This window comes from Cynocephalus volans, chromosome Y (assembly GCF_027409185.1).
Source record: "Cynocephalus volans isolate mCynVol1 chromosome Y, mCynVol1.pri, whole genome shotgun sequence".
NCBI lineage: Eukaryota > Metazoa > Chordata > Mammalia > Dermoptera > Cynocephalidae > Cynocephalus > Cynocephalus volans.
The window spans coordinates 2,103,193-2,126,323 of record NC_084479.1 but is presented as its reverse complement, the minus strand read 5'-3'; the positions used below and the strand labels follow the sequence as shown (position 1 = coordinate 2,126,323).

General features: G+C 51.6%; 1 protein-coding gene across 1 annotated transcript in view; it reads right to left on the bottom strand.

Moving 5' to 3' along the window:
• Nucleotides 1–8,721: 8,721 nt before the first annotated feature.
• The window catches only part of LOC134368953 (fibulin-1-like), a 58,419-nt gene continuing 44,009 nt past the window's right edge, over nucleotides 8,722–23,131 (bottom strand). The window contains 4 exon segments of the mRNA XM_063085191.1: nucleotides 8,722–8,883; nucleotides 9,022–9,197; nucleotides 11,952–12,083; nucleotides 14,004–14,146. Coding sequence (XP_062941261.1) covers nucleotides 8,722–8,883; nucleotides 9,022–9,197; nucleotides 11,952–12,083; nucleotides 14,004–14,146 — 613 coding nt within the window.

The window sequence follows — 23,131 nt, the reverse complement described above, 5'->3', positions numbered from 1 at the left end:
GACCTCAGTATATCCACCTCGCTAGAAGTCACAGTCCCCGCAGGCTGGGATGAATCACACAGAGCAAAGGCGGAGAGGAGCAATCAGGAGCAGGAAGAGGCGCTGTCAGCACCTGCACAGAGACGGACTAGTGTGGCCAGGTTGGGCGAGAAGCCCCACAGCAAGGAAGGTGGTTGGAAACTGAAGGGCGCCACATGCCCAGGCTTCCTTCAGTCCCCACCACGATGCGGAGGAGGGGAGATTATCGCCCCCATTTTCCTGGGGAGTGAAATGATGCTGAGAACAGCAGGCCCCAGATCATACAGCTCACAGGACCACGGGTTCCAGTCCAGCTGGGACTGACCCCAAAGCGCTTCCGTCCACAGCATCTCCTCCCTCTTCACCGTGCACGTGACATGCAGGACACTTCCAGAATGTGCGGCCCTTAGCTGAGTCGTAAACAGATGGCAAAACAGCAGCAAGGAACTAGGAATTACAGAGTAATTGGGCCTGTCTTTGGTGCGGTGGAGGGGACTGAGCTCCCTGTCTTCTCTGCTCGCCCTAAGCAACGTTGTAAACGCTTGCGAGGAAGGAGGACAGGTGTCTGGGCTGCATATTTAAAATACCAAATGTCACTCAACATGTCTCAGCAAAACTCGTCATCTGTATTTCTTGATTATTATAAATGTGCTCCCTCTGCAGGTGTCTCGTGAGCTAAACCAGACAGTTTGGAGGGGACAGCTTCCGGTAGCTAAAAAAGAGAGACACCCCCACCCCCCGAGCACAGAGAAATGTCAGCTTGGACTAAACCTCCTCAGCCTTCCTGTGTGACGTGGAAACTGGCATTCCTGCAGCACTGCATTATCAGAAAGCCCACTCCAACCGTCTCTCCCTCCATCTCAACCGCAGGCAGCTGGCATTGTTGTTACCTAAGGCTCATGGAGGAGGAAACAAGGCTCAGGGTGGGTGAGTGAGTTGCTAAAGATCACACAGCCAGCAAGCAGCAAACAGGACTCGAACCCAGACCCTGGGCCACTGCCCCTTCCACTGAGCCCTGTGGCCTTGCCACAGGAAGAGAAGGCCTGGGCAGTGTTCCAGAAGGATCTGCCATCTGATGCACCTACTTCTACCAAGTTGGCTAAAAATGACTATGATGGGAGGGTTAAGAAATAATCGTCCCTCCTTCCTTGTGTCCTCCACCCTGACCTCAGCCCCCCACCTACCTGCTGAGGTCCTCCCAGGCCCCAGGCCCAAACTCAACCTACTCAAATCTCTCCAGACACCCCCAAACACTGACCCACCCACCTCCCCCAGACCCACCCTCCACCCAGGGCCCCTGAGCCAGGAGCGTGGGGTCACCCCCACCAGGCCACTGGCTTCCATCGCCCATGTTCTGTCATCACGAAGGCCGACGAATGCTTTTATCTGCAGGTGTCTTGAGCCTCTCCTCCCTTCTCCAGCCCGAGCCCACCCTGCCTCTCTCAGGCCTCGTCGTTTTTCCCGAATGCTGACAACACCTGCCTCCTCATCCCCACGCACGTCCCACTGTGGTCAGAGCTGGGACACAAATCCGACCATGGGGTCGTTGTGGCTCTGTCTAAACTGCCCCCCCCAGCAAGTAAGATGCCTCAATTATTAGGCCTAGGCCAGCCCTGTCTCTCAGCACACCTGCTTCAGCCATACCGAACCCCTTATAATCCCCCGGAGATGACAGGGGCCACAAAGGGCACAGAAGAATAAGTCTTGCCAACTTGACATAAAATAAAAAACCCAGAAACCCAAGAGAGGGTCAAATCCTGCCTCTGCCTTCCAGGAGTTAAGGCTGTGCTACCTCCTCCTACAGACACGATCAAGGTCCCCTGGGGTTGAGGCTCACCTGGCACACAGCTAGTGAGTGCAGAGCAGGGACCCCACACCCAGCCTGCCTGGTGGAGCAGAGCACTCTTTTGTTTATTCACTTGGCAGGCACAGAGCACTCGCTTGGGCAGGTGCTGGGTGCTGGGGTTACGGACCCTGACCAGCTCTGGTCTGAGTCCTCGGGGAGCTCTCGGCCCACTGGGAAAGCAGGCACAGGTGAGAGGGGCAGAACAGGTGGGTAGAGGTAAGCAAAGGTGCTTTAGCAGAACTAGGGAGAAACGCTCACCCCAAACCGGTCACTGGGTGCTTGTGGAATCTTCAGCAACGGGCTAACCTTGAGCTGAACTTTGAAGGACAAGGTGCCAGGCAAGAAAGAGGCTGGGGCAGGGCTCATGCAGAGGGAGCGGCGAGAGCACAAGGCAGCTGGCGCTCTCAGTTTCCCCGAGTGGACAAGAGTAAAGGAGGGAGGGGAGAGAGAAGAGGCGTACGCGGACAGGGGCAGGGGCTGTATCACGCGGGGACGAGGGGCAGGGGCTGGATCACGTGGGGACCTTTCCCTGGAGCTGGACTTCAGCAAGGACGGACATGTGAGGTTTGCTGAGAAACATCACCTTCTCTTTTCCTTCCCGACGGGCACTGATGGGCCGGTCCAGGACAGAGGGGGGCTTCCCGCTGGCAGGGCCATGGCACAGAGCCCCCCAAGCTAGAGCAAGATCAGTGTCTCTTCATCCAAGCTGTTGTCCAACACAGGACAACAGCTGCTCTCCCAGCACCTGAGACACGCACACAGAATCCTCAGAAAGAGGATCATCTCACCACTGACTGAACATTTATTATGCACCTACTGTACGGAACATGCTCATGGCTGTCAGGGATGCAGAGGTGACTGCTGTGAGATTTCAGGGCTGGGCCATGCCTCGAAGAGTAGACCTCTTTCCTGACCGAGGTTGCCCAGGAAGGTCATGACAGTAGGAACGCCATATTGAGTCCCAATAAGCTGAGTGCAATCTGAAGTCATGTCACGTGGGCTGGAACCCCCTCTGTGCCTCAGTTTGCTCATCTGGAGAATGGGGATAATCACCTATATGTTTGCTATGAGAAGCAAGTGACATAAATGTATACATAACATGTTCAAAACAGTGCCTGGCACACAGCAAGTGCCATGGAGGATTTGCCATCAATTTGAGGACTGTGACACTCGGAGTTCTCAGCCTTGGTCATGGAGGGAATGTTCCTAACAGAGTCCATCTGGAAACACCTGACATCCCCCTCTGCTGTCGAGCCACAGGATGCTGTCTGTGACAGTGGCTGTCAGGGTCCTTTAACATATTTACGGTGGGCAGGCAAGGCCGTCGGAAGATTCACATCATCACCAGATTCTTTTTTTCTAATTTTGCAGACCATGCGTCTATTGCTGTTTAGCTAAAACATTTCGTTTTTTAAAAAACAGAATAATTTATGAATGTGTCTGTTGATATCAAAGGCTTTTCAAAAGGTGCAAAACAGAAGCAGTAAGAGGGTCACAAATCATTCCAGCTGGACACAGACCATCCCGGTGAGGCGCTCTGGAGATGCTAAGAGGCTGCTCTGGGGCTTGTTTTAACCCCTTGGTGACTGGAAGTCAGCAGGTGTGTGGGATCCTGCAGTCGGGCATGGGCACCTGCCGGGAGCCGGGCCTGGGTTACCTCCCAGCGGATGTGTCTGCTCTGTGTGTGAGCACACGTGTGTGTGCAAGAAACAAAGACAAGCAGGGCAACAGAGGGGAGCGCTGTACAAATGGACCCCATGTTGGCTCTAGGGACTTCCCTCCAGGGACTCAGTGTGGTGGAAGAGAAAGTCAAGTGAGAAACTCATAATGCCACACCTGCTCCCAGCGTCCTCCCTTCACTCTGTCCTTCCTGCCGGCACACATGCTTCTCTGCTCCTGTTCACGACAGACTTTCTAGAAGGAGCTCCCCAGGAGCACTGCCTCTGGCGTGCCCTCTCCAGTGCAGCCTCCCTCACCCGGCTCCACTGAAAGGCTTTGTCAGTGTCACCAGCAGCCTCGCCACGGTGACCCCTTGGTTCTCATGTGACTTGACTCTCAGCGGCACTCATGCAGTTTGGCTGCCCCTTGTCCTGCAGACACCTTCTGCACCTCAAGCTTTGTCCCCTTCCATCCTCCTGCGGGCCGTGACAGTCCCCGCCATGGCACACTGCCAACGCAGAACTGTGCAACTACCCAAACTCTTTTGGCCACGTGGTCTCTGTGCGGCAGACCCCCTGGGGCTCAGCATGGGCGGGGCGGCCTCCTCTCCCCACTACACTTTCTCCTTCAGGGGTGGCCGCTGGGGGGCTGCTGGGGCAGGCTGCACCCCAGTGACCCTCCCTGGCCTGGTCCTGGGCTGTGGCTTGTGGTTTGCTCTGGAGTGCAGCGTTCACATGGACAAGGCACCTCCTCGGGCCGAGCCCTGGCCCCTGAGCGGATGCCATTCGTGCCACTGTAGGTGCAGCACAGGCCGGCCAGGGCTGCCCACGGCAGGAGCAGGGAGGTTTGGGGTGGCCCCCTGTGGCCCCTGTGTGCCTCACTCAGGTGGGCTCAAAAGCAGAGGCTGTGCCCCATTAAACCCCACCAAACCCTCTGAGGAGGCCAGCTGCAGCTTGGGGGAGCGGTCACCAGCTGTGTGACCAGGGTGACCTCTGAGAGTCTCTGAACCTGACATTCCTCAGAGCTCTTTGGAGAATAACTGCTGTCGCCTTGGAGTTGTCATGCGGTCATGCAGTCAGGTACAGCACCGGGCCTGACACCTTCGACCCCACCTCTGCTCCATGGGGTCCCAGCAGAGGCAGCACAGAAGGTGTTTGCTCCCTTCCATCCCGCTGTCTCGTCCCCTCTGAGAGGTCCTCCTGACCTGTCTTCCACCTCCCGCCACTCTCAGCGACACCACGAGCCTCAAGGCAGAATCGAGCTGCAGCCATCCCAGGCCGGGAGGAGGCTGGGCACATCACCCTGGGAAACAACTTGGCTGTGGGCCAGGGTGTGGCCCCCGGGGTGACAGGGCTGTGCCTCCCAGAGAAGAGAAAGCACTTAATCCCTGGGATTTGCCGTGAAAGCCGGGACAGGGCCAATCACTCATCACTGGGCAGGGACGGCTACGCTGTTGTTTTTAGGTGGAATTTCTGAATCTCGTTCGTAATGTGTACTGATCCCGGGCCAAACTTTCCAAATCAGGCTGCAGTACAGGGTCAGCAGCTCATGTTTAACCCCTTAAGAGGTAATGATTTTAAAGAGGCAATCTGGGCCCTGCGAGCTGGGATGCCTGATGGTGACTTGAAGCCAGATGGCCGGGGAAGCAAGGCGTTAAGGCTTGACTGAGGCCTGGCCTGGTTGCGGGAGAGGGACAGCTAGGTACGTATCTTTGCTCACAAGCCCTTATACTGGGGCTGCTGTGTACAGTTGAGCAGGGTGTGCACTGCACATAGACTAAGCTGTGAATGGTGCCCCCTAGAGTTTGGCAGCACACAGCACATCCAACTGTACGTGGCAACCCTGCTACACACCACTTCTCTCTAACTGAGACATTAGCGGGGACGAAGCCAACCCCTGAAATACAAGCACTTTCAGCTGCAGGAACTCAGACGGCAGGATGCTTGGGGAGCCAGCAGGCAGCTTCTGGAAAGCAGGATCTTGGGGCCTGGATATAAGTTTGCTCCCTAGCACCCAGGGCAGGGCCTGGCATGGAGCAGAGACCCAGGATGTTCTTGCTGAGTGAATAATATAATTCCAGGGTGACAGGCCTGGGAGCACGACCTCCACCGTCCTCCTTCAGGCCTGGCCAGACCCACCGGCCCAGGCCGTGGGACATGCCTATTAAAAGCCCCCAGGCGGTTGAGGCCACCCCGGGGTGAACGGTCCTGGCACAGTCCCGTGGTCCTTGTTCTGGCCTGCCGTTCCCTGAGGGGGCTCTGAGCTCTCACCAGCCCTCCAGCTCCACTCCGCCTCCTCCCAGTGGCTCATTCATCCTCCTGACAAACTCCTGAGCTGGGCCACTCTCATCCTGTGTTAAGACACAGCATTGCCTCTGTCCTCACAGCCACACAAGGCAAGTATTACTATGGCAAGCTCACCGAGAAGAAAACTGAGGCTCAAAGAGGGCGTGTAACCTGCCTAAAGTCACACAGCTAGAAACACAGAACCAAGAATTGAGCCCACAGCATCTCACTGCAGCTGTATTTACTTTCTGCACCCAGCACTACCAGGAGCTCTCACATAAATTGCTTCATCCAACCACATTAACGGGAGTCTGTACTTAGGGCATTTACTTCCTAAACCTAATATAGGTAACTGTCTCTAAGGGGAGCCAGCTGGTCATTCAATTCTTCACTCGTTCAGACTTTCCTGGCTGCCTTGGTGCCTGGCCAGCTTCGCCCATGTCAGGAGCTAAGGCATGGTGCTTGTGAAGGGGCTCTGGGCACTGGAGGGTGAAGAGACTGATGGGTGGCACCAAGCAACTCCAAAGCAAAATGTCAGCAAAATCTCCAAATCCTGTCCCTGGGCTCAGGGAAGCCTCAGGCTGGGGACATGAGGCCGGGCCTCAATAATGTAGGGTGGTCCTTTCTCTAAGGCAGAGAGCAAAAAACATCTCAGAAATCAAATACTGTCTGTACACGCACTCACCCACCCGACCACACTCACCCCCACACACTCACACATATACACACCCCTCCACAGCCCCCCACCCAAATCAGACCGGAGGCCTTTCCCAGAAACAAATTTGCAGCATGCAGTGGGTCTGGATGTCGTCTCAGATGTGCAGACTGTAATCACAGCCATTCCCAGCCAGGGAGGATCCGGCCCCAGCCTATACACAACCTCCCTAAATTGAAGCTAACCCCAGCATCTGCCTGATGGGGGTGGTGCTGCCACACAAGCTCAGAGGGTTCCTGGAGGACCTCGATCCCCACCAGCCCCCGCCAGCAGATGGGGAGGAGGCAGGCCCAGGGGTCCAGGCAGCAGCCCCTGGTACAGCTGCCTGTGCAAGCAAGGATGAGCTGGCACTTGCCAGAAGGACTGGAGAGGCACGTTCCAGGACCTCATCCCTTCCTCAGAGTAGTGACATTTTGAACCTCATATCTTGACCGCATGAACGTTAAGAGAGGTCTGTACTCATAAAGGGGTGGCCCAGAACCCAAGACCCCATGGCCAGGAGTGTTGTGACTGTTTATAAAGTCTGCCAGGGACCCAGACCCAAGTATGCCAACAGACACCAGCCAGTGTAGTTGCCAGCTGCTGTAGACACCAGCCGGTATAGATAGACCAGAGAAAAATGGGACTTCACACAGGCCACAGGGATGAGAAGCCCTGGACTTGGGTGGCCCCAGATCTAACCCTGGTTCTCACACTCCCCATCTGGGAGATCCTGGGAAGTGACTTAGCTCCCCTGGCCTCAGTATTCTGTTCTGCTGAGTAGGGATAACCACCATCTCGTGCTGCAAGAGGCTGGCAGGTTAAATATAGCAGCAGGACCTAGAAGCGCCATGGGCAGTACATGCCTCCCAAGGAGCGTCCCAGACCTCCAGTGGCTCCCCATGGCTCACAGGAACGTCCACCAGGGCATGGCCCTGCCTCTCGCCGTGCTGCCCTGGCCCAGCAATGCCTCCTTGTTTGGCACCCTCCTACTTGGCCATCAAGACCCAGCACTTGTGTCACCTCTTCTGAGAAGCCTCCTCTGACTGCTCCATTGTCACATCTCTGCTGTCACAGCTGGCTGGCAAAATGCTGCTAAGTCAGCTCTGTTCGCGGTCACAACCCTGTAGGCCCAAGGATCAGGCAGGCCACCTGCAAAATTAGGCAGTGGGCCAACAAATAAACTAACCTCAATGTTCTCTAGCTCCTCTTGGCTTTGGTGAGGTTTTAACAGAAATGTTGGCAAAGCCTTCCCTCGTTATAGACGGATTTTGCCTTCCCTAGAGGAGCAGAGAGTCAAAAAGAGATGGTGATCAGGAGGGTGGAGGGAGGGCTGAGGCTCAGACACCAGCTATAGCCCAGCATCCCCGGGAGCCCAGGTGGCCCCAGGCTGCCTTTTGGTACTATCCGCAGGCTGATAATATACGGCCTGTGCCTGTCACGGCTGGGGCTCTCCCATTCGTCATCATCAGGAGTTATTACCTGAAAGACCCCTTCCTGGAGCACCCCCAACTCCAGCCTCTACCCTCAGAGCTAAGAATGAATCCAGAGCTGGGTAAGGAAGGCTTTGTAGTGGCCCGAGAATACCTCAGGCATTAACAGAGCATTTTTGCACAGGTTGAAAATGCATCCATCATTTTTCATTGACAGCTGGTTAAAGAGGAATGCACCGGGGCTTTACAAAGACAGCAGCTCAGCCCCTGCTGCACAGTCTCCTGATCCCCACTAAGAACTGGTCTTTAAAGGATACATTAGAGGAAGACCTGGCCCTTTCAGGTTCTTAGTCGACTGGGGTCGTTTGCTCCTCCTCCTTCTGTTACTCTAGGAGGACTGCGCACAGTAGCCTTGGAATCTGGTGGCTTGCATGCTGGTTATTTTTCTGGGACACCCAAATTCGCAGCAATTTTGCCCAAGTCAGCACGAGCCATCTGTGGACTCCAGCGGAGGGAAAGTGCAGTGTTTGGGGGCTCCCGGTCCACTTGGTCCCTGGTACCAAGTGGCCTTGGCAAGTCTCCTGTCCTCTCTGGCCTTTGCTCCCTCATCTGTCAGTGGGGATAATCCCACCGCGTCACAAGGCCATGGTGGTGACGAAACACTAGCTCCTGGTGCATTGTGGGTGCGAAGGGTTGCTCCCTCGCATACGTCAAGACTCAGCTCAGGCCTCCCCTCTCCCGGGAAGCCTTCTTGACCCCACTGCCAGTGTCCACACAAGGCATGGCCTAGAGTGGGCAGGTGTTCAGCGGGCACCTGTGAGTGGGCAGGTCTCCAGGGCTCAGGGGCTTCCCACGCCACAGCAGGGAGCAGCAGATGTGGGCCTGAGAGGCCCCGGAAAACGCCTTGTCCTCTCCACTGGCGGAGCGAGTTTCTGTCCAAGACGCTGCCTGAGATGAGAACTACGCTGCTGACGAGCTTGAAAACATCCTGGGCTGTGGGCTCTTCCAGCGCACAGTCACTCGTTTAACTCAGTTCCCTCCTTTGCCTGAGGGAGGGAGACATTCAGGTCCCTTTCCTGGCGGTACTTGTGAGGACTGAATGAGGGCAGGGGTGAGTGCGCTCAGGGATGGGTGGCAAGGGGCCGGCGAGGCTTCGACCCCACGTTCCCAGGGCTGCTTCATGCCTGGGCCCGAGTCCAGCTGGGTGCTGGGAGAGCCACCTCCAGAGGCTAGGACGAAGTTCCCAGGGCATGCAGAAGTTACTTGAGGCAGAAGAGGAAAGCGCAGGAGGTAGAGGATAAGGAAGCCCAGGAAGGAGAAACAAGATGAGCAACCAGTGGGTACAGACAGGAGCACCCCCAGAAACTTGGCCTAGTTACCCACTCAGTGGGACCTGGCCCCCTCTGGCTCAGTCCTCTATCTGAGAGATGACACTGGCACCAGGTAAACTCCAGGAGCCCAGCCAGATGGCACATCTACAACATGCTGAGGAGTGCAAGGGGCTGGGGGCCCACCTGCTAAACGGGCTATGGGCAGGATGGATTCTCAAGGGCCAGGCTGGGCCCTCCCCCATGCAGCCCCAGCCTGGAATTCCAAAGACCAGGGCACCCGTGACCAAGTGCGGTGAGGGGAAGCCACTCGGTCCCTGTGGCCTTAGGCACATTCCATTCCCAGGAAGCATTCTGCAGGAGATGGCACCTGTGGTCGCTTCTCACACCCTGGGGCTCCGTTCCATGGCCCGCAGTACCTGAGTCACTGTGAGAAGACTGGCAGTACCCTCACCTCTCTGGGCCTCAGTTTCCCCTTCTACAGAAGAAAGGGTTGGAAGAGACGGTCTCCAGGAGCCTCTAGGCTCTGACATGGAGGATTTTCTGCCCCAGTGGGTGGGAAGCTGAGAAACAGAAACCCCCATGTTGGTTCTGTCTGGAGTGCAGACAGGGAAAGGCACTGGTGGGTGCTGCTTCTAGGCCTGGCTGCTGCCCAATCTCCTGACTCAGGCCACCCCAAGGATGAATTTGGCTGGAACTAAAGAACTGAAGATGCAAAAACTTCAAGGAAGCCGCCCCCAAGAGCACCCTAGGGGTCTCTCTGTGCATGCCTGTCTCAGCATCATATTTTGATGATCCGTTTATGGACATCTCCCCTGCTGGGATGCAGAGCCCTAAGGGGCAGGCGCTGGGAGCTACTTATCCATCTCTGTATCTGCAAGGCCTGGCCCAGGGTCTGGTACAGACTCAGCTCAGGAAGAATTCAGAAACTGGAAGGTTTCATGATTCCAAACTCCTACGGTTCCCAGTGCTGGGAATCACCCCAGGCCGGGGCCGTGTCACACCACACCTGCAGGCCCAGCGTCAAGAACAGGGCTGGCACATGGTGGGCTTCTGTGTGCCTGTGTCAGGGGGCTCTCCCCTAACCCCAGTGAGGCAGCACACACCCCACCTCCTCCTGTCCGCCCTCATTCACAGGAGGCCAGAGGTACTTTAAGGTCTCTATCTAAACTCTCATTTTACAATGGGGAAACTGAGGCCCAGAGAGGGCAGGGACTCAGGGGCAAGAAGCAAGTTTTATGACTACTGACAACCAAAATGTGCTTCTTTCCCTTGGAATCCCAGCAAGGGCTAATGTACCATTAATTGTAATTAACTAATTATTCCTGCTGCCAACTAGCGGAGGAGGAGGCTGGGGGTGGGGAGCCCCCAAATGACTCAGTCATGTTTACAACATGCAAACCCATCTAAGAGCTTGTAAAGTTGCTATAAATGTCTCTTTGGCAAGAGGGGAATAACGATTCCCTTTCTCCAGCTGTCAGTTTAACAACCATCGTCGTGTTTGGGGCGGTAGGGACTAAGGTTCTGAGATCCAACAGCGCCACCTGGAGACCACGTCCCCAAAACGCTCTCCCCAGGGGCAACCGCCTGGATGCTGGTTCTGGTCAAGACCTCACAGAATCCAGAGTCTAAGAGACTATGAAGCACACTCTCCCCAATTCACACAGGGAAACTGAGGCCCAGGTGAGGGCAGGGACTGCCGCTCCATTGCCTAGCTGCTATCAAAGTGTTCAGAGTATAAATCTAAGTCCAAAATGGCAGCGGTGACTGTTTTCATTGTCCAATAATTTAAATTATTTAAAATGTGACAATTCAGGAGAGGTACTATGAACGACGGAAACAAGTTCACAAAGTGGAGAGGCTCTGGATGTCTTTTCAGATGTGCAGGTTCTAATCAAAGCCCATTTCCAGACATGGAGGGTCCTGTCCCAGCCTATATACAATGTCCCCAGCCTGTAAACAATAGGACTTCTACAGTCACCTCCCTCTCTCCAGCCAGCGTGAACTATGTGCCCTTTCCTGAAGTCACTAACTTCTCCCTCTGGGCATTGGCCTGAGCAGGTCCCTCTGCCTGGTTCACCCTTTCTACCTCCTCCTCACCCAAGTCCTCGGCTCAGGAGCCACCTCCACAGAGGCGTCCTTCACCTCCGCCCCAGCCCTCCTCTCTGCACCTCTGACACCGAATCTCGGGAGCAAGGGCAGCGGGCTCCGCGTTCAGAGGGGCTGTGAGCCACGATCGGACCTTGGTTCTCATACCAACTGAGACGTGGGGAGGGGACGAGGACCTGCTCAAGGTCACACAGCAAGTCCAGTTAGTCTCGAGGCTGTGCCTACAGCTCAGGTCCTCTGACTCCTACTTTCCACCAACAGAAAGAGAATCATATCAGCTCCCACTGAGTGAGGGACTGTGCCAAGCCCTGGGATAAGTGCTTCACTTGTGTGACATCGTTTGAAATTCACAGCTGTGAGATGCAGCGGTCTCTTTAATCCACCCCTTTTCTAGGTGGGGAGAGTGGGGCCAAGAGGGGTCACCAGGAGAGCTGGTGGCACAGCCAGGATCAGATCTTGGGCAGGCTCCACCACTCTGGAGAGGTTTCCCTGCCCAACTGGCACAGGAGGCCTCGGCTAATCTTTTGGGTGTGGAGGAGGAGGGGCGTCTGGACAGATGGCATGTCTACGGCCACTCACCCACGTTCATGCCATCCATGTAGCGCTTGATGATATCAAAGGAGTCCCGCAGGTTCCATTCTGTTATGTCGAAGATGATGTCAGCCTGGTTGGCAGGATACAGTGGCGTGACGGCCCGGAGAAAGATGATCTCTGCAGCGAGAGGGCAGGGCGTGGGAAAGGGTGCAGTGCTGGGCCCAGTCGACCCCAGGGACCCGCCTGCCATAACGAGGACCTAACACAAGCAGCCGTTCACAACGGGGCATGACCCCTGCGTGGAGAAGGTGGGGTCCCGAGCAGCCTACATCACAGCCTCTCCGTGTTTATCAGTGGGCAAAGTCAGGTCTAGAGAGATTTCAGATCTTCCTCCAGGTCAGGGAGCTAATCAACGCTGAATTGGTAATTAGTCATGAATATTCATGAAGCTGGGGGGAAAGAGGTAGATGAGGGGACACAGGGAGAGGGCAGAAAGGCCAAAGGAGCAGTCCCCTGTCCTGCCTGCAGTGCCGTGGGTCAGACAAGCCACTCCGCAGGGTGGGCTGGGCGGCCTGGTGGCTGCGTCCATCTCCCAGACCACCTGACAGTGAAGCCAAGAGTGAAGGCCCAGAATCCACCCTGGTCTGGGTGATCTCAGGGGAGTCCTATCTCTGGGCCTCAGTTTCCTCATCTGTAAAGAAGGAAGATGGCTGTTGCCCACTAAAGGTCATTTCAATGCTAAAGGTCAGGATCTGGATTTTCTGGGCCCGGGATGCTAACAGGTGTCTCTAACCACACTCAGCTCCATGGGTAACCAACCCACAGATCAGCACTGGCCAGGGAGGCCACAAAACCAGCCACTAGGGATTTGGGAAGGATTTGTATGTGGTTTGGTGAAACCCCATCATTTTGCACAAGGCAAATACCAGCTAGTGATTTTCTCCAAAGCAAGTCTGTGCCTCCCTGTGAAGACTGCCTGCCTTTCCTTTTCTAGAGGAATGAGCCAGCGGGTAGGTAGCTGCGAGCTTGGGATTGCTCTTTGCAGCAACCATGTCTTCGGGGTCTCCCGCCCTCCCCACCCATCACCAACCAGGCTCCTCTGTCCTAGTGTAAACACAGGTGTTGTCACAGCTGGCTTGGTTGTATGTCTTCCCCGGGAGTGTCTGAGGGCTCTTTCTTATCACCATGTCCGAGAGCCTGGCCCAGAGCTGGACACGCAGGAGGCTCAGCTGTCATCTGCTGAATGAACTAATATTCCTCTGAAGGCCAGGGATGGAGACTCCACCGAGGAGAGGGTGGCTGGGGACCACACCAGCCCCAGCACATAGGCTGCACAACCTGGAAGCGAGGTCTGCAGGGTAGAGCTCCACCTGCAGCCTCTGTGGGGCTCTGGAGCATGCAGCCCGGCCTCATACCAGGGAAAGGGTGCTGTGATGGCAGGTCTATACAGCATGCCACAAGCTCTCTCAGAGCAGGCCGGGGCATGGGAACACCGACCACATTACTCCCAGTCCAGCCCCTCCAGTACATCTGCCCCCAGTTATCCCAGGGGATGTTTCGATATGCAAATCTCATCAGTTGCAACATTTCAATGTCTCCCCAAAGCCCCAACTCCAATTTCTTGCTTACCCTTCCAGTCCATCTCTTACCAAATACTTCGCTTAGTTCCTCAAATGCCAACACTGCCCCTAAATACATCCAGACCTTTCAGCGGTGTCCCGCTCTGCTTGGCACCCTCCTCTCCCCTTCTCCTTTACTCACCATGCAGTCACCACACAGTTCCCAGCGTGGAAGTCACTTCCTCCCAGAGGCCCTCCCTGACTCCCTTGCGCTCAGCACAGAATGAATGCTTTATAGCTATTTGCAGAACAGTTGTTACCCATGAGAAGAGACCCCTGAACTGAGACCCAGAAATGGGCTGAAATGGAGCTATGCCATCTGGGTACATGGAGGAGATGCAGTGGCAGGGAAGGATCTACACTTCAAATCCCAAACCACATCTTATAAGGAATGGCTCCTGTAGCCAAGCTCTCAGCCCAAGCAGAGGGAGGCCCTGAAGGGGTGGGGGGACAGGCCTCCCAGACCAATTCCACTCACCTTCAGGGCGGGTGAACTCGCGGAAGGTGGGCAGCGAGATGACAGTGTGGGAGATGGTGTGCACCGGATCCAGCATGCAAGCCACATCGTTGGGGCGGCAGGACTTGATGCAGCGCACGGTGTCTGTCTTCTCCTGGCGGAGCCTAAGGGGAACCACAGCACACAAGGCTGATGGGAAAGTTGGGCCACAGCTGCCACAGGGACCAAGGTCCGTGGAGGAGCAGAGACAGCTCCACTGGAGAACCATGGTGACCTCTGCAGCCCAGCTGCTCCATGTGAATTCCTCATGGCCCTCCTAGCAAACTGCACCAGGATCCAAACATGGGAAACACCCTCTGGTTTCCATCTGCCCTGGCTGTGGATAAGCACACTTTGACACATACCGACTGCATCTACAGCTGCAAAACACACTCATAGATTCACTTGCTCAACAAGTGTGTTTTGAGTGCCTCCTGGGCACCAGGCGCTTGGAGAACCAAAGTGAACAAGGGAGACACGATCCTGCCTTATTGGAGCCCACGGTTTGGTGGGGGGCAGGGGTAACCGGTGAGGGAGTGTGCATAACGTGCCGAGCTTGGGACCCGCACGAAGAAGTCAAATCCCATCGCCAAATGATTGGGAGGAAGGACAAGAGGCCGACGTTTATTATAGGTCTACGTCCCAGGCACTGTGCTAGACATATTTTTTAAACCTCTTTATCATAAAATGAAACACAGATGCAAAAACTACATAAAATGAAGGTATGATTTAATAAGTTGTCATAAGGCAAATGCCTTTATAATCACCACCCCAGTCAAAAAAGAGAACTCGGCTAGTCACCTGAGGTCCCCTCGTGTGTGCCAGATTGATGTGACCCCCTCCTACATCCCAAACGTAACCCCTGGCCTGAGTCCCATAGCAATCCCCTATTTGGGTTTCTTCATAGTTTTATCACACAAGTGTGTATCTCCAGACACAGTCATTTAGACTTGTCCATGAACAAGTTTTTGTTGTTTGTTAAGTCTTTTTTAATCTATGGGTTTCCTCTCCACCCCTTTATTTTCCATGCAATTTATCTGTTAAAGAATCCAAAGCAGTTGAGCTGTAGAGTTTCCTGTGGTCTGGACTTTGCTGATTGCATCTTCATGGTGCCCTTCAGCATGTTCCTCTGTCCTCTGCATTTCCTGCACATTGGCAGCCAGATCCAGAGGCCTGATGAGACACAGGCCCAGCCCCTTCAGCAGGATGACAGGGGTGGTCTGTCTTCCATCAGGGCCCATGGAGTCTGGTTGTCTCTCTTTCTGTGATGCCAGCAGCTGTTGATGCTGTGATTAGATGCAATGATTCAGTGGGGATTGCAAAATGCTGGCTGTCTGATTCTATCATCTCATTTTCATTTATTAGTTAAAATACTGCTATAAAGAGATGCTTCTCCTCATGTGCTACTGATATTTGGTTACCAGGAAATATAGTTCCACAGAGGAAAAGCAAGACCAATACTTGATTCTTTCCTTGTATTTATGAGTTTTCAGGATAATGAACTCTCTATCATTCTCCAAATAAATTTTTAAGAAAAAAATATCAGTATGAACTCACGATTTAAACCAATTTGATGAGGTTTGATCCACTGCAATTATTATCCTTCATTCAAGCTCAAAATCTCCCATCTTCGGCCAGAGGGAACATGACGTTGTCTCCTGGGTCCTTTCCACCTGGCCCTAGTAGTCTTTCATCTCTTTCTTGTTATCCAACATGACAAGAAGGTCCAGCTCATCTTATGCTTTTACTGTCCCAGATCTGGGATCAGTCATTTCCCCTTTAAGTCCTGGGGTTTTTTTTCTTTGCTTTTTGTTTTTAGTGGAGAATAGTATTTCAATACCACACTCTAGATACAAGAGATGCTCAGTGCTACTGGGCTGGTCATTGTTTCTAGGACTCTTCGGTGGACATTTTTAGAGACAAATACACTGTGAATTCAAACAATGACAAAAAAAAAAAAAAAAAAGGACCTCATGGTTTTTAACTTAATCTCCTCTGTATTACAGCAGAATATTCTTTCTTCCACATCAGAAATCCTGGTTCACAAAAACACAGGCAAGGGTAGATTACCCCATAATTATTCATTTAGTTTGTCCCACATGAAACAGTCGTCTCAGAAAAATGATACTAAAATTACCATCACTAACATAATTACTGAAAATAATTTTTTGATATGTTCTCCCTGTTCTACTCAGTTTTTAAATAGATGTGCTATATCTACATTGTCTAAGCATACAATGATTCATACTGTCTTCTTTCCCTTATAAGTCTCATTTAGTTGAAGTTGTACAAGTAAAATACAGATTAATATATATTAAACATACATGTGTGTGTGTGTGTGTGTGTGTGTGTGTGTATAAAACTTTGTTTAATGTTTGCATGTTGATAACACAGTCATGTGCCACATAATGACATTTAGGGCAATGACGTACTGCATATATAACGGTGGTCCCATAAGATTACAATGGCCATAGCATATAGCCTATGTGTGTAGTGGGCTATAAGATCTAGGTTCGTGTAAGTACGCTCTAAGATGTTCACACAATGATGAAATTGCCTAATGTATCCATTTCTCACAATGTATCCCCATCATTAAGTGACACATGACTGCAATTTGTGCCCTTTGTATTTGAATGTCAGTTTTGCTGGGTATAAAATCACTGGCTTACATTTTCTTGATTATCTTAAGTATGTTAATTCCATTTTCTACTGAAATAAAGCATTACTGTCCAAAAGTGTGATGATAATACAGTTAGCTCAGTTGGTTTGAGTGCAGTGTTGATAACACCAGGTCAAGGGTTTGGATCCCTGTACCGGGCAATCAGAAAAGAAAAAAAAAAAAGAATCTGATAATAATATATATTTTTCCCTTTTAAGTACTTGTTGTTTTTGTTGATATGTCTATAGTTTGACTCCCCCCAACCCTTTTCTTTAAAGTCCAGTAATTTTACTAGAATATGTCTTGGTTTTTCTGGGTTGATATTTTCAAATATGTGGTGTGTTTTTTCAAAATGGAATTTAAAATTTTTTTTTCAATTTATGGAAAGCTTTCTTATGCTATCATGTCTCCCCCTTGTTTTGGGTTTCTTCTTCAGAAATTCCTACTATCTGTATGTTGAATCTTCTTTGCCTGTTTTGAGTATCTGTCACTTTTTCTTCAAGCCTTTTCTATCTTCTGTTATTTCTTTTTTGATTTTTAAAAATTTTTGTTCTTTTCAACTTCTATTTCTTTTAAGTATTTATTCACTTTTGTCTTCTTCCCTGTTGCATCCTTATTCCTGAAGTCACTTGTTAAATTTTTAATTATTTCCTAAGTCTACTAATTCATGCCTCAGTTTTTCCTAATTCTGACTTACAATTTTTTTCCATATTTTGATCATTTTCTTAACACTTTTGGTTTGTTTTGAGACAGAATATTCCAGTTTTGATTTCTTCTGTGAGCCTGCCTTTCTGGTATGCTTTCATTACCCAGAGGGATATTACTCTGCTTCTTATTCTCTTTTTCTTATAATTACTTTGTGTATTAGCTTGCCAAGGCTGTCATAATAAAATACTATTATTTTATCATAGTAGTTTAAACAACAGAAATTCATTTCCTCACAGTTCTGCAGATTGAAAGTCCAACATCAAGTCGTCAGCAGGTTTGGTTTCCTCTCAGGCCTCTCTCCTTGGCTTGCAGAAGTCCACCTGCTCACTGTCCTCACGTGCTTTTCCCTCTGTGCATATCTGTTTCCTGTTCTCCTCTTCTTATGATGATACCAGTCATATTGGATTGGGCCCACCCATATGACCTCATTTTTACCCTAATTATCTCCTTAAAGGCTCTATGTCCAAACACAATCAATTCTGAAGTACCGGGGGTTAGGATTTCAACATAAATTTTGGGAGGACACAATTCAACCATAACTTTGTGTTATCATAGATCTTCCAAAAGAGGTATGTTGAAGTCCTAGTCCCCAGTAGGTCAGAATGGGACCTTATTTGGAAGTAAGGTCATTGCAAATATAATTAGTTAAGACAAGTTCACACTGGAGTAGACTGGGCCCCTAATCCAATATGAGTGGTGTCCTCATAAAAGAGGGCTATATGCAGACAAAGACATACAAGAAGAATACCATGTGGTGACAAAGATTGGAGTGACACAGCTGCAAGCAGAGGAATGCCAAAGACTGCTGACACACCACCGGAAGCTAGAAAAACGCACACTCCTACAGGAAGGGCAACTCCCCTACAGGTTTCAGAGGAGTGTGGCCCTGCCAACACCATGGCTTTGGACTCCTGGCCTCCAGAAATGTGAGAGAATAAATTTCTATTATTTTAAGCCACCTAATTTGTGGTACTTTGTTACAGAAACTAATAAAGGAATTTGACCTCGATGCTTTTTGGTTGATCATCTTTATGGGAAATTCATCTTCCTGAGATTTTAGAAAGAATATTCCCAGTGGTTTTCCTGACTTTGCAGAGATCTCCAGTCTATTATGCCTGGCAGCTTACCTTCTGGCGCACCTCTGCATTCACCAGACCTTCTTTTGTCATAGTCTCTACTCTCTCCTACACACTTTTTCATTTCACTCCCAGCAGTTTTTTCCTAGTGTGAGTCCCTGACCTTACGGGAAGCAGTGATGGCTCAGTTTCAGAAACTCCAGGTCCAGGTGCTGTTCCCACATTGCTTACTGCACTTTCCTGGGACACCTGTTGACTATTTGGGGGTTCTCCAACTGTTTCCCACTGCTCTGTCCTGCACAGATGCCCATACCATGCAGGTGGGCATGAACTGTATTTTGGGGTTTGTGGGGATGCCTTGTCATCTTGTTTTGTTGTGAATGTTTTCCATGGATTTTTGTTTTCCTATCTAGTTGTTCTGTGTCTTTTTTGGTTGAGGTCCAGAGAGCATCAAAAACTCTGCTGCTGCATCTTTCCAGAGTCTCCACGCTCCAAGTTTCACATGATTATTTCATCTCATCCACACCGCTCTTTCCTCCACACCACACTCCTCTTCTTTTAGCTAATAAAATATCCTGTTCTGCACTCGGGAATTACAGAAGGAGGACTAATACCCAGGGCTCTGTAAGATAGGCTAAAGTAACAATCTAACTAATCCCAAGAATGCTGTCCTTTTCCTGGCGTTTGATGCAGCACAGGACAGAGTCTCAGAGCACAGACCCCAAACCAGGCTGCATGGGTTTGAATCCCAGCCCCACCAGATACCAGCTGTGGAACCTTGGGGAAGTAACTTAACCTCTCTGTGCCCCCTGTGTCCTCATTGTGAAATGGGGAAGTTAACAGTACTTGCAGTTAAGTGCTTGGAACAGAGCTGGCTCATAGGAAGCACTATGTGTTAGCGGTCATCATTGTCATTATTATCGTCATGATAATGACAATCATTATTATCATTTCTCCTTAGGAGCTTGATTTACTACAGTGACACAGCCAGAAAAGCATAGGTCTAGGATCAGAAGTTTTGGCAGCTGTACATAGCAGTGACCTTGGACACGCCCAAATCCTCTGAACCTTCACCCCCCTTTAAATCAGGAACCAAAAGAACACTCAGTTACCTTCCAATGAATGGAGAAACCAACACTTACACTTATTGACTGCCTACTGTATACCAGACACTGCATGTTGTTTCACATAATGTTCAAAGTTATCCACGACAGGGGTCTTGAGGTGGATGACTTACCCCAGTTCATGGAACTAGTAAACAGCAAGAAGGAGATTCAAACTCCTGTTTCTTGTTTCATTTCTCCTGCACTGTCTCACCTATCAGGAGCATGATCTAGGAGCACAGCTCAGCAGCTCCCAGAACTGCAGGGCAGCGGGGAGCTCAGGTCATTCAGATCTCACCCCTACGCATGCACTCAAGTGCACACACTAGAAACCAAAGGTGTCCTTGAACACAGACAGCCACACCTCAAGAGGTAGGGAGTTCCACAAAGAAAGGTGGGTTCAGGCAGAGCCGGAGAGTCACTCAGTATATTGTAGGCGGTCTGATGCGCCAGGAAGTTACTGGGTGGCCTCAAATGCCCTGGACAGCTTTCCACCTATTAATGTTCCTATGGACATGAAGGCAAAAGTGCTCCTTCTGGCCTGAATAACCTGAACCATGACAAACGGATGATTGAATAGAACAACCAGATCCCTGCAGTGCCTTGCTGTCTTCACAGGGGTGACACTTGAACCAAGCCTCGAAAATGCTACCCATTCATCCATCCATCCTTCCTTCTTTCCTTCTACCCATCTATCCATCATGCATCCATCCATCCACCCATCCATCCACCCATCCACCCTTCCATCCATCCATCCATCCACCCATCTGCCCATCCATCCACCCTTCCACCCACCATCCACCCTTCCATCCATCCATCTACCCTTCCACCCATCCATCCACCCTTCCATCCATCCATCCACCCATCTACCCATCCATCCACTCTTCCATCCATCCATCCATCCACCCTTCCACCCATCCATCCACCCTTCCACCCACCCTTCCACCCATCCATCCACCCTTCCACCCATCCATCCACCCTTCCACCCATCCATCCACCCTTCCACCCATCCATCCACCCTTCCACCCATCCACCCACCCATCTACCCTTCCACCCATCCATCCACCCATCTACCCATCCATCCACCCTTCCACCCATCCATCCACCCTTCCACCCATCCATCCACCCATCCATCCACCCTTCCACCCATCCATCCATCCATCCATCTACCCTTCCACCCATCCATCCACCCTTCCACCCATCCATCCACCCTTCCATCCATCCATCCACCCTTCCACCCATCCATCCACCCTTCCATCCATGCATCCATCCATCCACCCTTCCACCCATCCATCCACCCTTCCATCCATGCATCCATCCATCCATCCATCTACCCATCCACTCTTCCATCTATCATCCATCTATTCTTCCTTCCATCCATCCATCCATCCATCCATCCGTTTATTCATGTTTAGTGAGCTCCTTCTTCAAGCCAGACGTTCCAAAGGTGTAGAGAACACAGAAATGAACCAGATACAATCCATGCTTCCCAAAATCCCCCAGAGTAGGGACAATAAACAAGTAAAACCAGAAGATGATGGGTATACACTCTGATGGAGGATGCCTGGGAGCCCAGGGAGCTCAGGCTGAGGAAGGCTTCCCTTAGGAGGTGACTTTTGAGCTAAGTCTGCAAGGAGAATGGCAGTTGGCAGGAGGATGGCACGGCACATGCTAAAGCCACAGGAAGGCACATTTGGGGAAGGGCAAGCAACTCTGTGGGGCTGGAATACAAGCACATGGGGTGAGCTGGAGTCAGGGAGATGAGGCTGAAAAGGTGGGCCAAGGCCAGATCAGGCAGGGCCTTGAATGCAATTCCAAGGGATTTGGACTTCATCTGCTAAGAAAAGAGAACCATGGAAGGGTCTAAAGAGAAGAGGGTCATGACCAGACCAGTCCTTCACAGAGGTCCTCTGGCTGCAGCTTGGAGAATGCACTGGAAGATGGGAGACTGGAAGCCAGTCCAGACCAGACATGACCGGAGAGAGGTATGGAAAACAGCAGGAGGCATGGGAATGACTGGCTATAAGGTTCATGCTCCCACAGCTAGTTAACTGCTGCCTCTGCATGAGGCATGGAGTTAAGCATATGTCTGTCTTCTCCACTAGACAGCAAGGCGGGCCATCCCGCCCTGCCCAGCTTACACATGATCGTAGGAAGGACCTTAGGACCCTGCAATATCCTTTACCTGATTCCACTGTGGTGTTCTGCTCCCCACTTCAGGCTTCTGCTTGGAAACAGCATCAGCAAAGCCACAGAAATTCTAGAGGCATAAGCAAGTGTGGGTAGAAAGTCATCCGTTCCCTCAGTAGACGTGGATGGAGCACTACTGTGTGCTAGGCACCTTGCCAGGAGCTGGGGACACTGCACTGAATGAGACAGACCCGGTCCCTGCCTTCACAGAGCCTTCTGGATGGTGGCAAGGAGGAATGCAAAGCACAGGTAAATGGGAATTGCAGCCTGTTGTAAGCATCACAAAGGAAAGTGTTACGAAAAAGACTGGCAGAGAAGACACAATCCCAGGTGCCAGGGAAGGCCTCTCTGAGGAAGGTGCACTTAAGCTGAGGATTAATCAGTATTCAGGCCAGGGACAAAGCACATGCAAATGGCCTGAGGAAGCAAAGGGCTTGATGGTGCGGCTCGGCTCGGGGACAGTGAGCAAGGTGACAGCAACCTGAGGTCAGACTGAGATTGCATACAAGGACTCAGTTATGCACAGTCTTGAAAGGCACGTTGAAGATCTAGGGTGTTCGGCCTAAATGCAGAGAAAGCCATAAAGGCAGAGGCTGAAAGATCACTCCAGCTGCTGAGCGGAGAATGAGTCATAGAGAGAGCTGAATGGACGCTGGGAGACCAACAAAGGGTGACAGGTGACAGTGGCTTGGCTGGAATCATGATGGAGGAAATGAGAGGGGCAGTTGGGTTGAGGCCCACAGAGGAGGTCTGATGACAGAAGATAATGGTCAGAACTGCGGAGCTGGTAAACCAGGGTTTGGAAGCCAGCTGTGTGACCTTGGGTGAATCAGTCACCCTCTCTGAGTCTCCATGAGGATGATACACCTGCCCGGCAGGACTGGAGGTGACACATACTTCATCAGTGGTTCCCATGAGCACCACATGGACTGTGCTGTCCTTTGCCTCACCCCTGGCACAGGGCTGGGATCCACAGTGGAGCAACCGGCCCCATTTAAGCGAGATCGTGTCCAAGATGCTGCAGCCGTGTTCAGTGTTTTCCACCCCGTCTTTGTCTTTTTATCAAGACAGAGTGGGAGGTCAGAATCTCAGGATAGAGCTTTTTGTCACAGTTAAATGCTCAGCTCTGAGTGATACAGGAAGGAACCAAGCCAGGGCCAGGTGACCTGGTTCCTTGGCTAGCCTCAGCCACAACAGGCTGTGGAACTTTGGCCAAGCCCTTGCCCTTTTCTCTCGGCCTCAGTTTCCACATTTATAAATTGAGGGGAGACTGAGCTCAGTAATTTCTGAGGGCCCTTCTTGGTCATTACCTTTAGTCTTTGTGTTCAACACAAAGAAAGAAGAGATAACTCATCTGAAATGATGTGCTGAGCC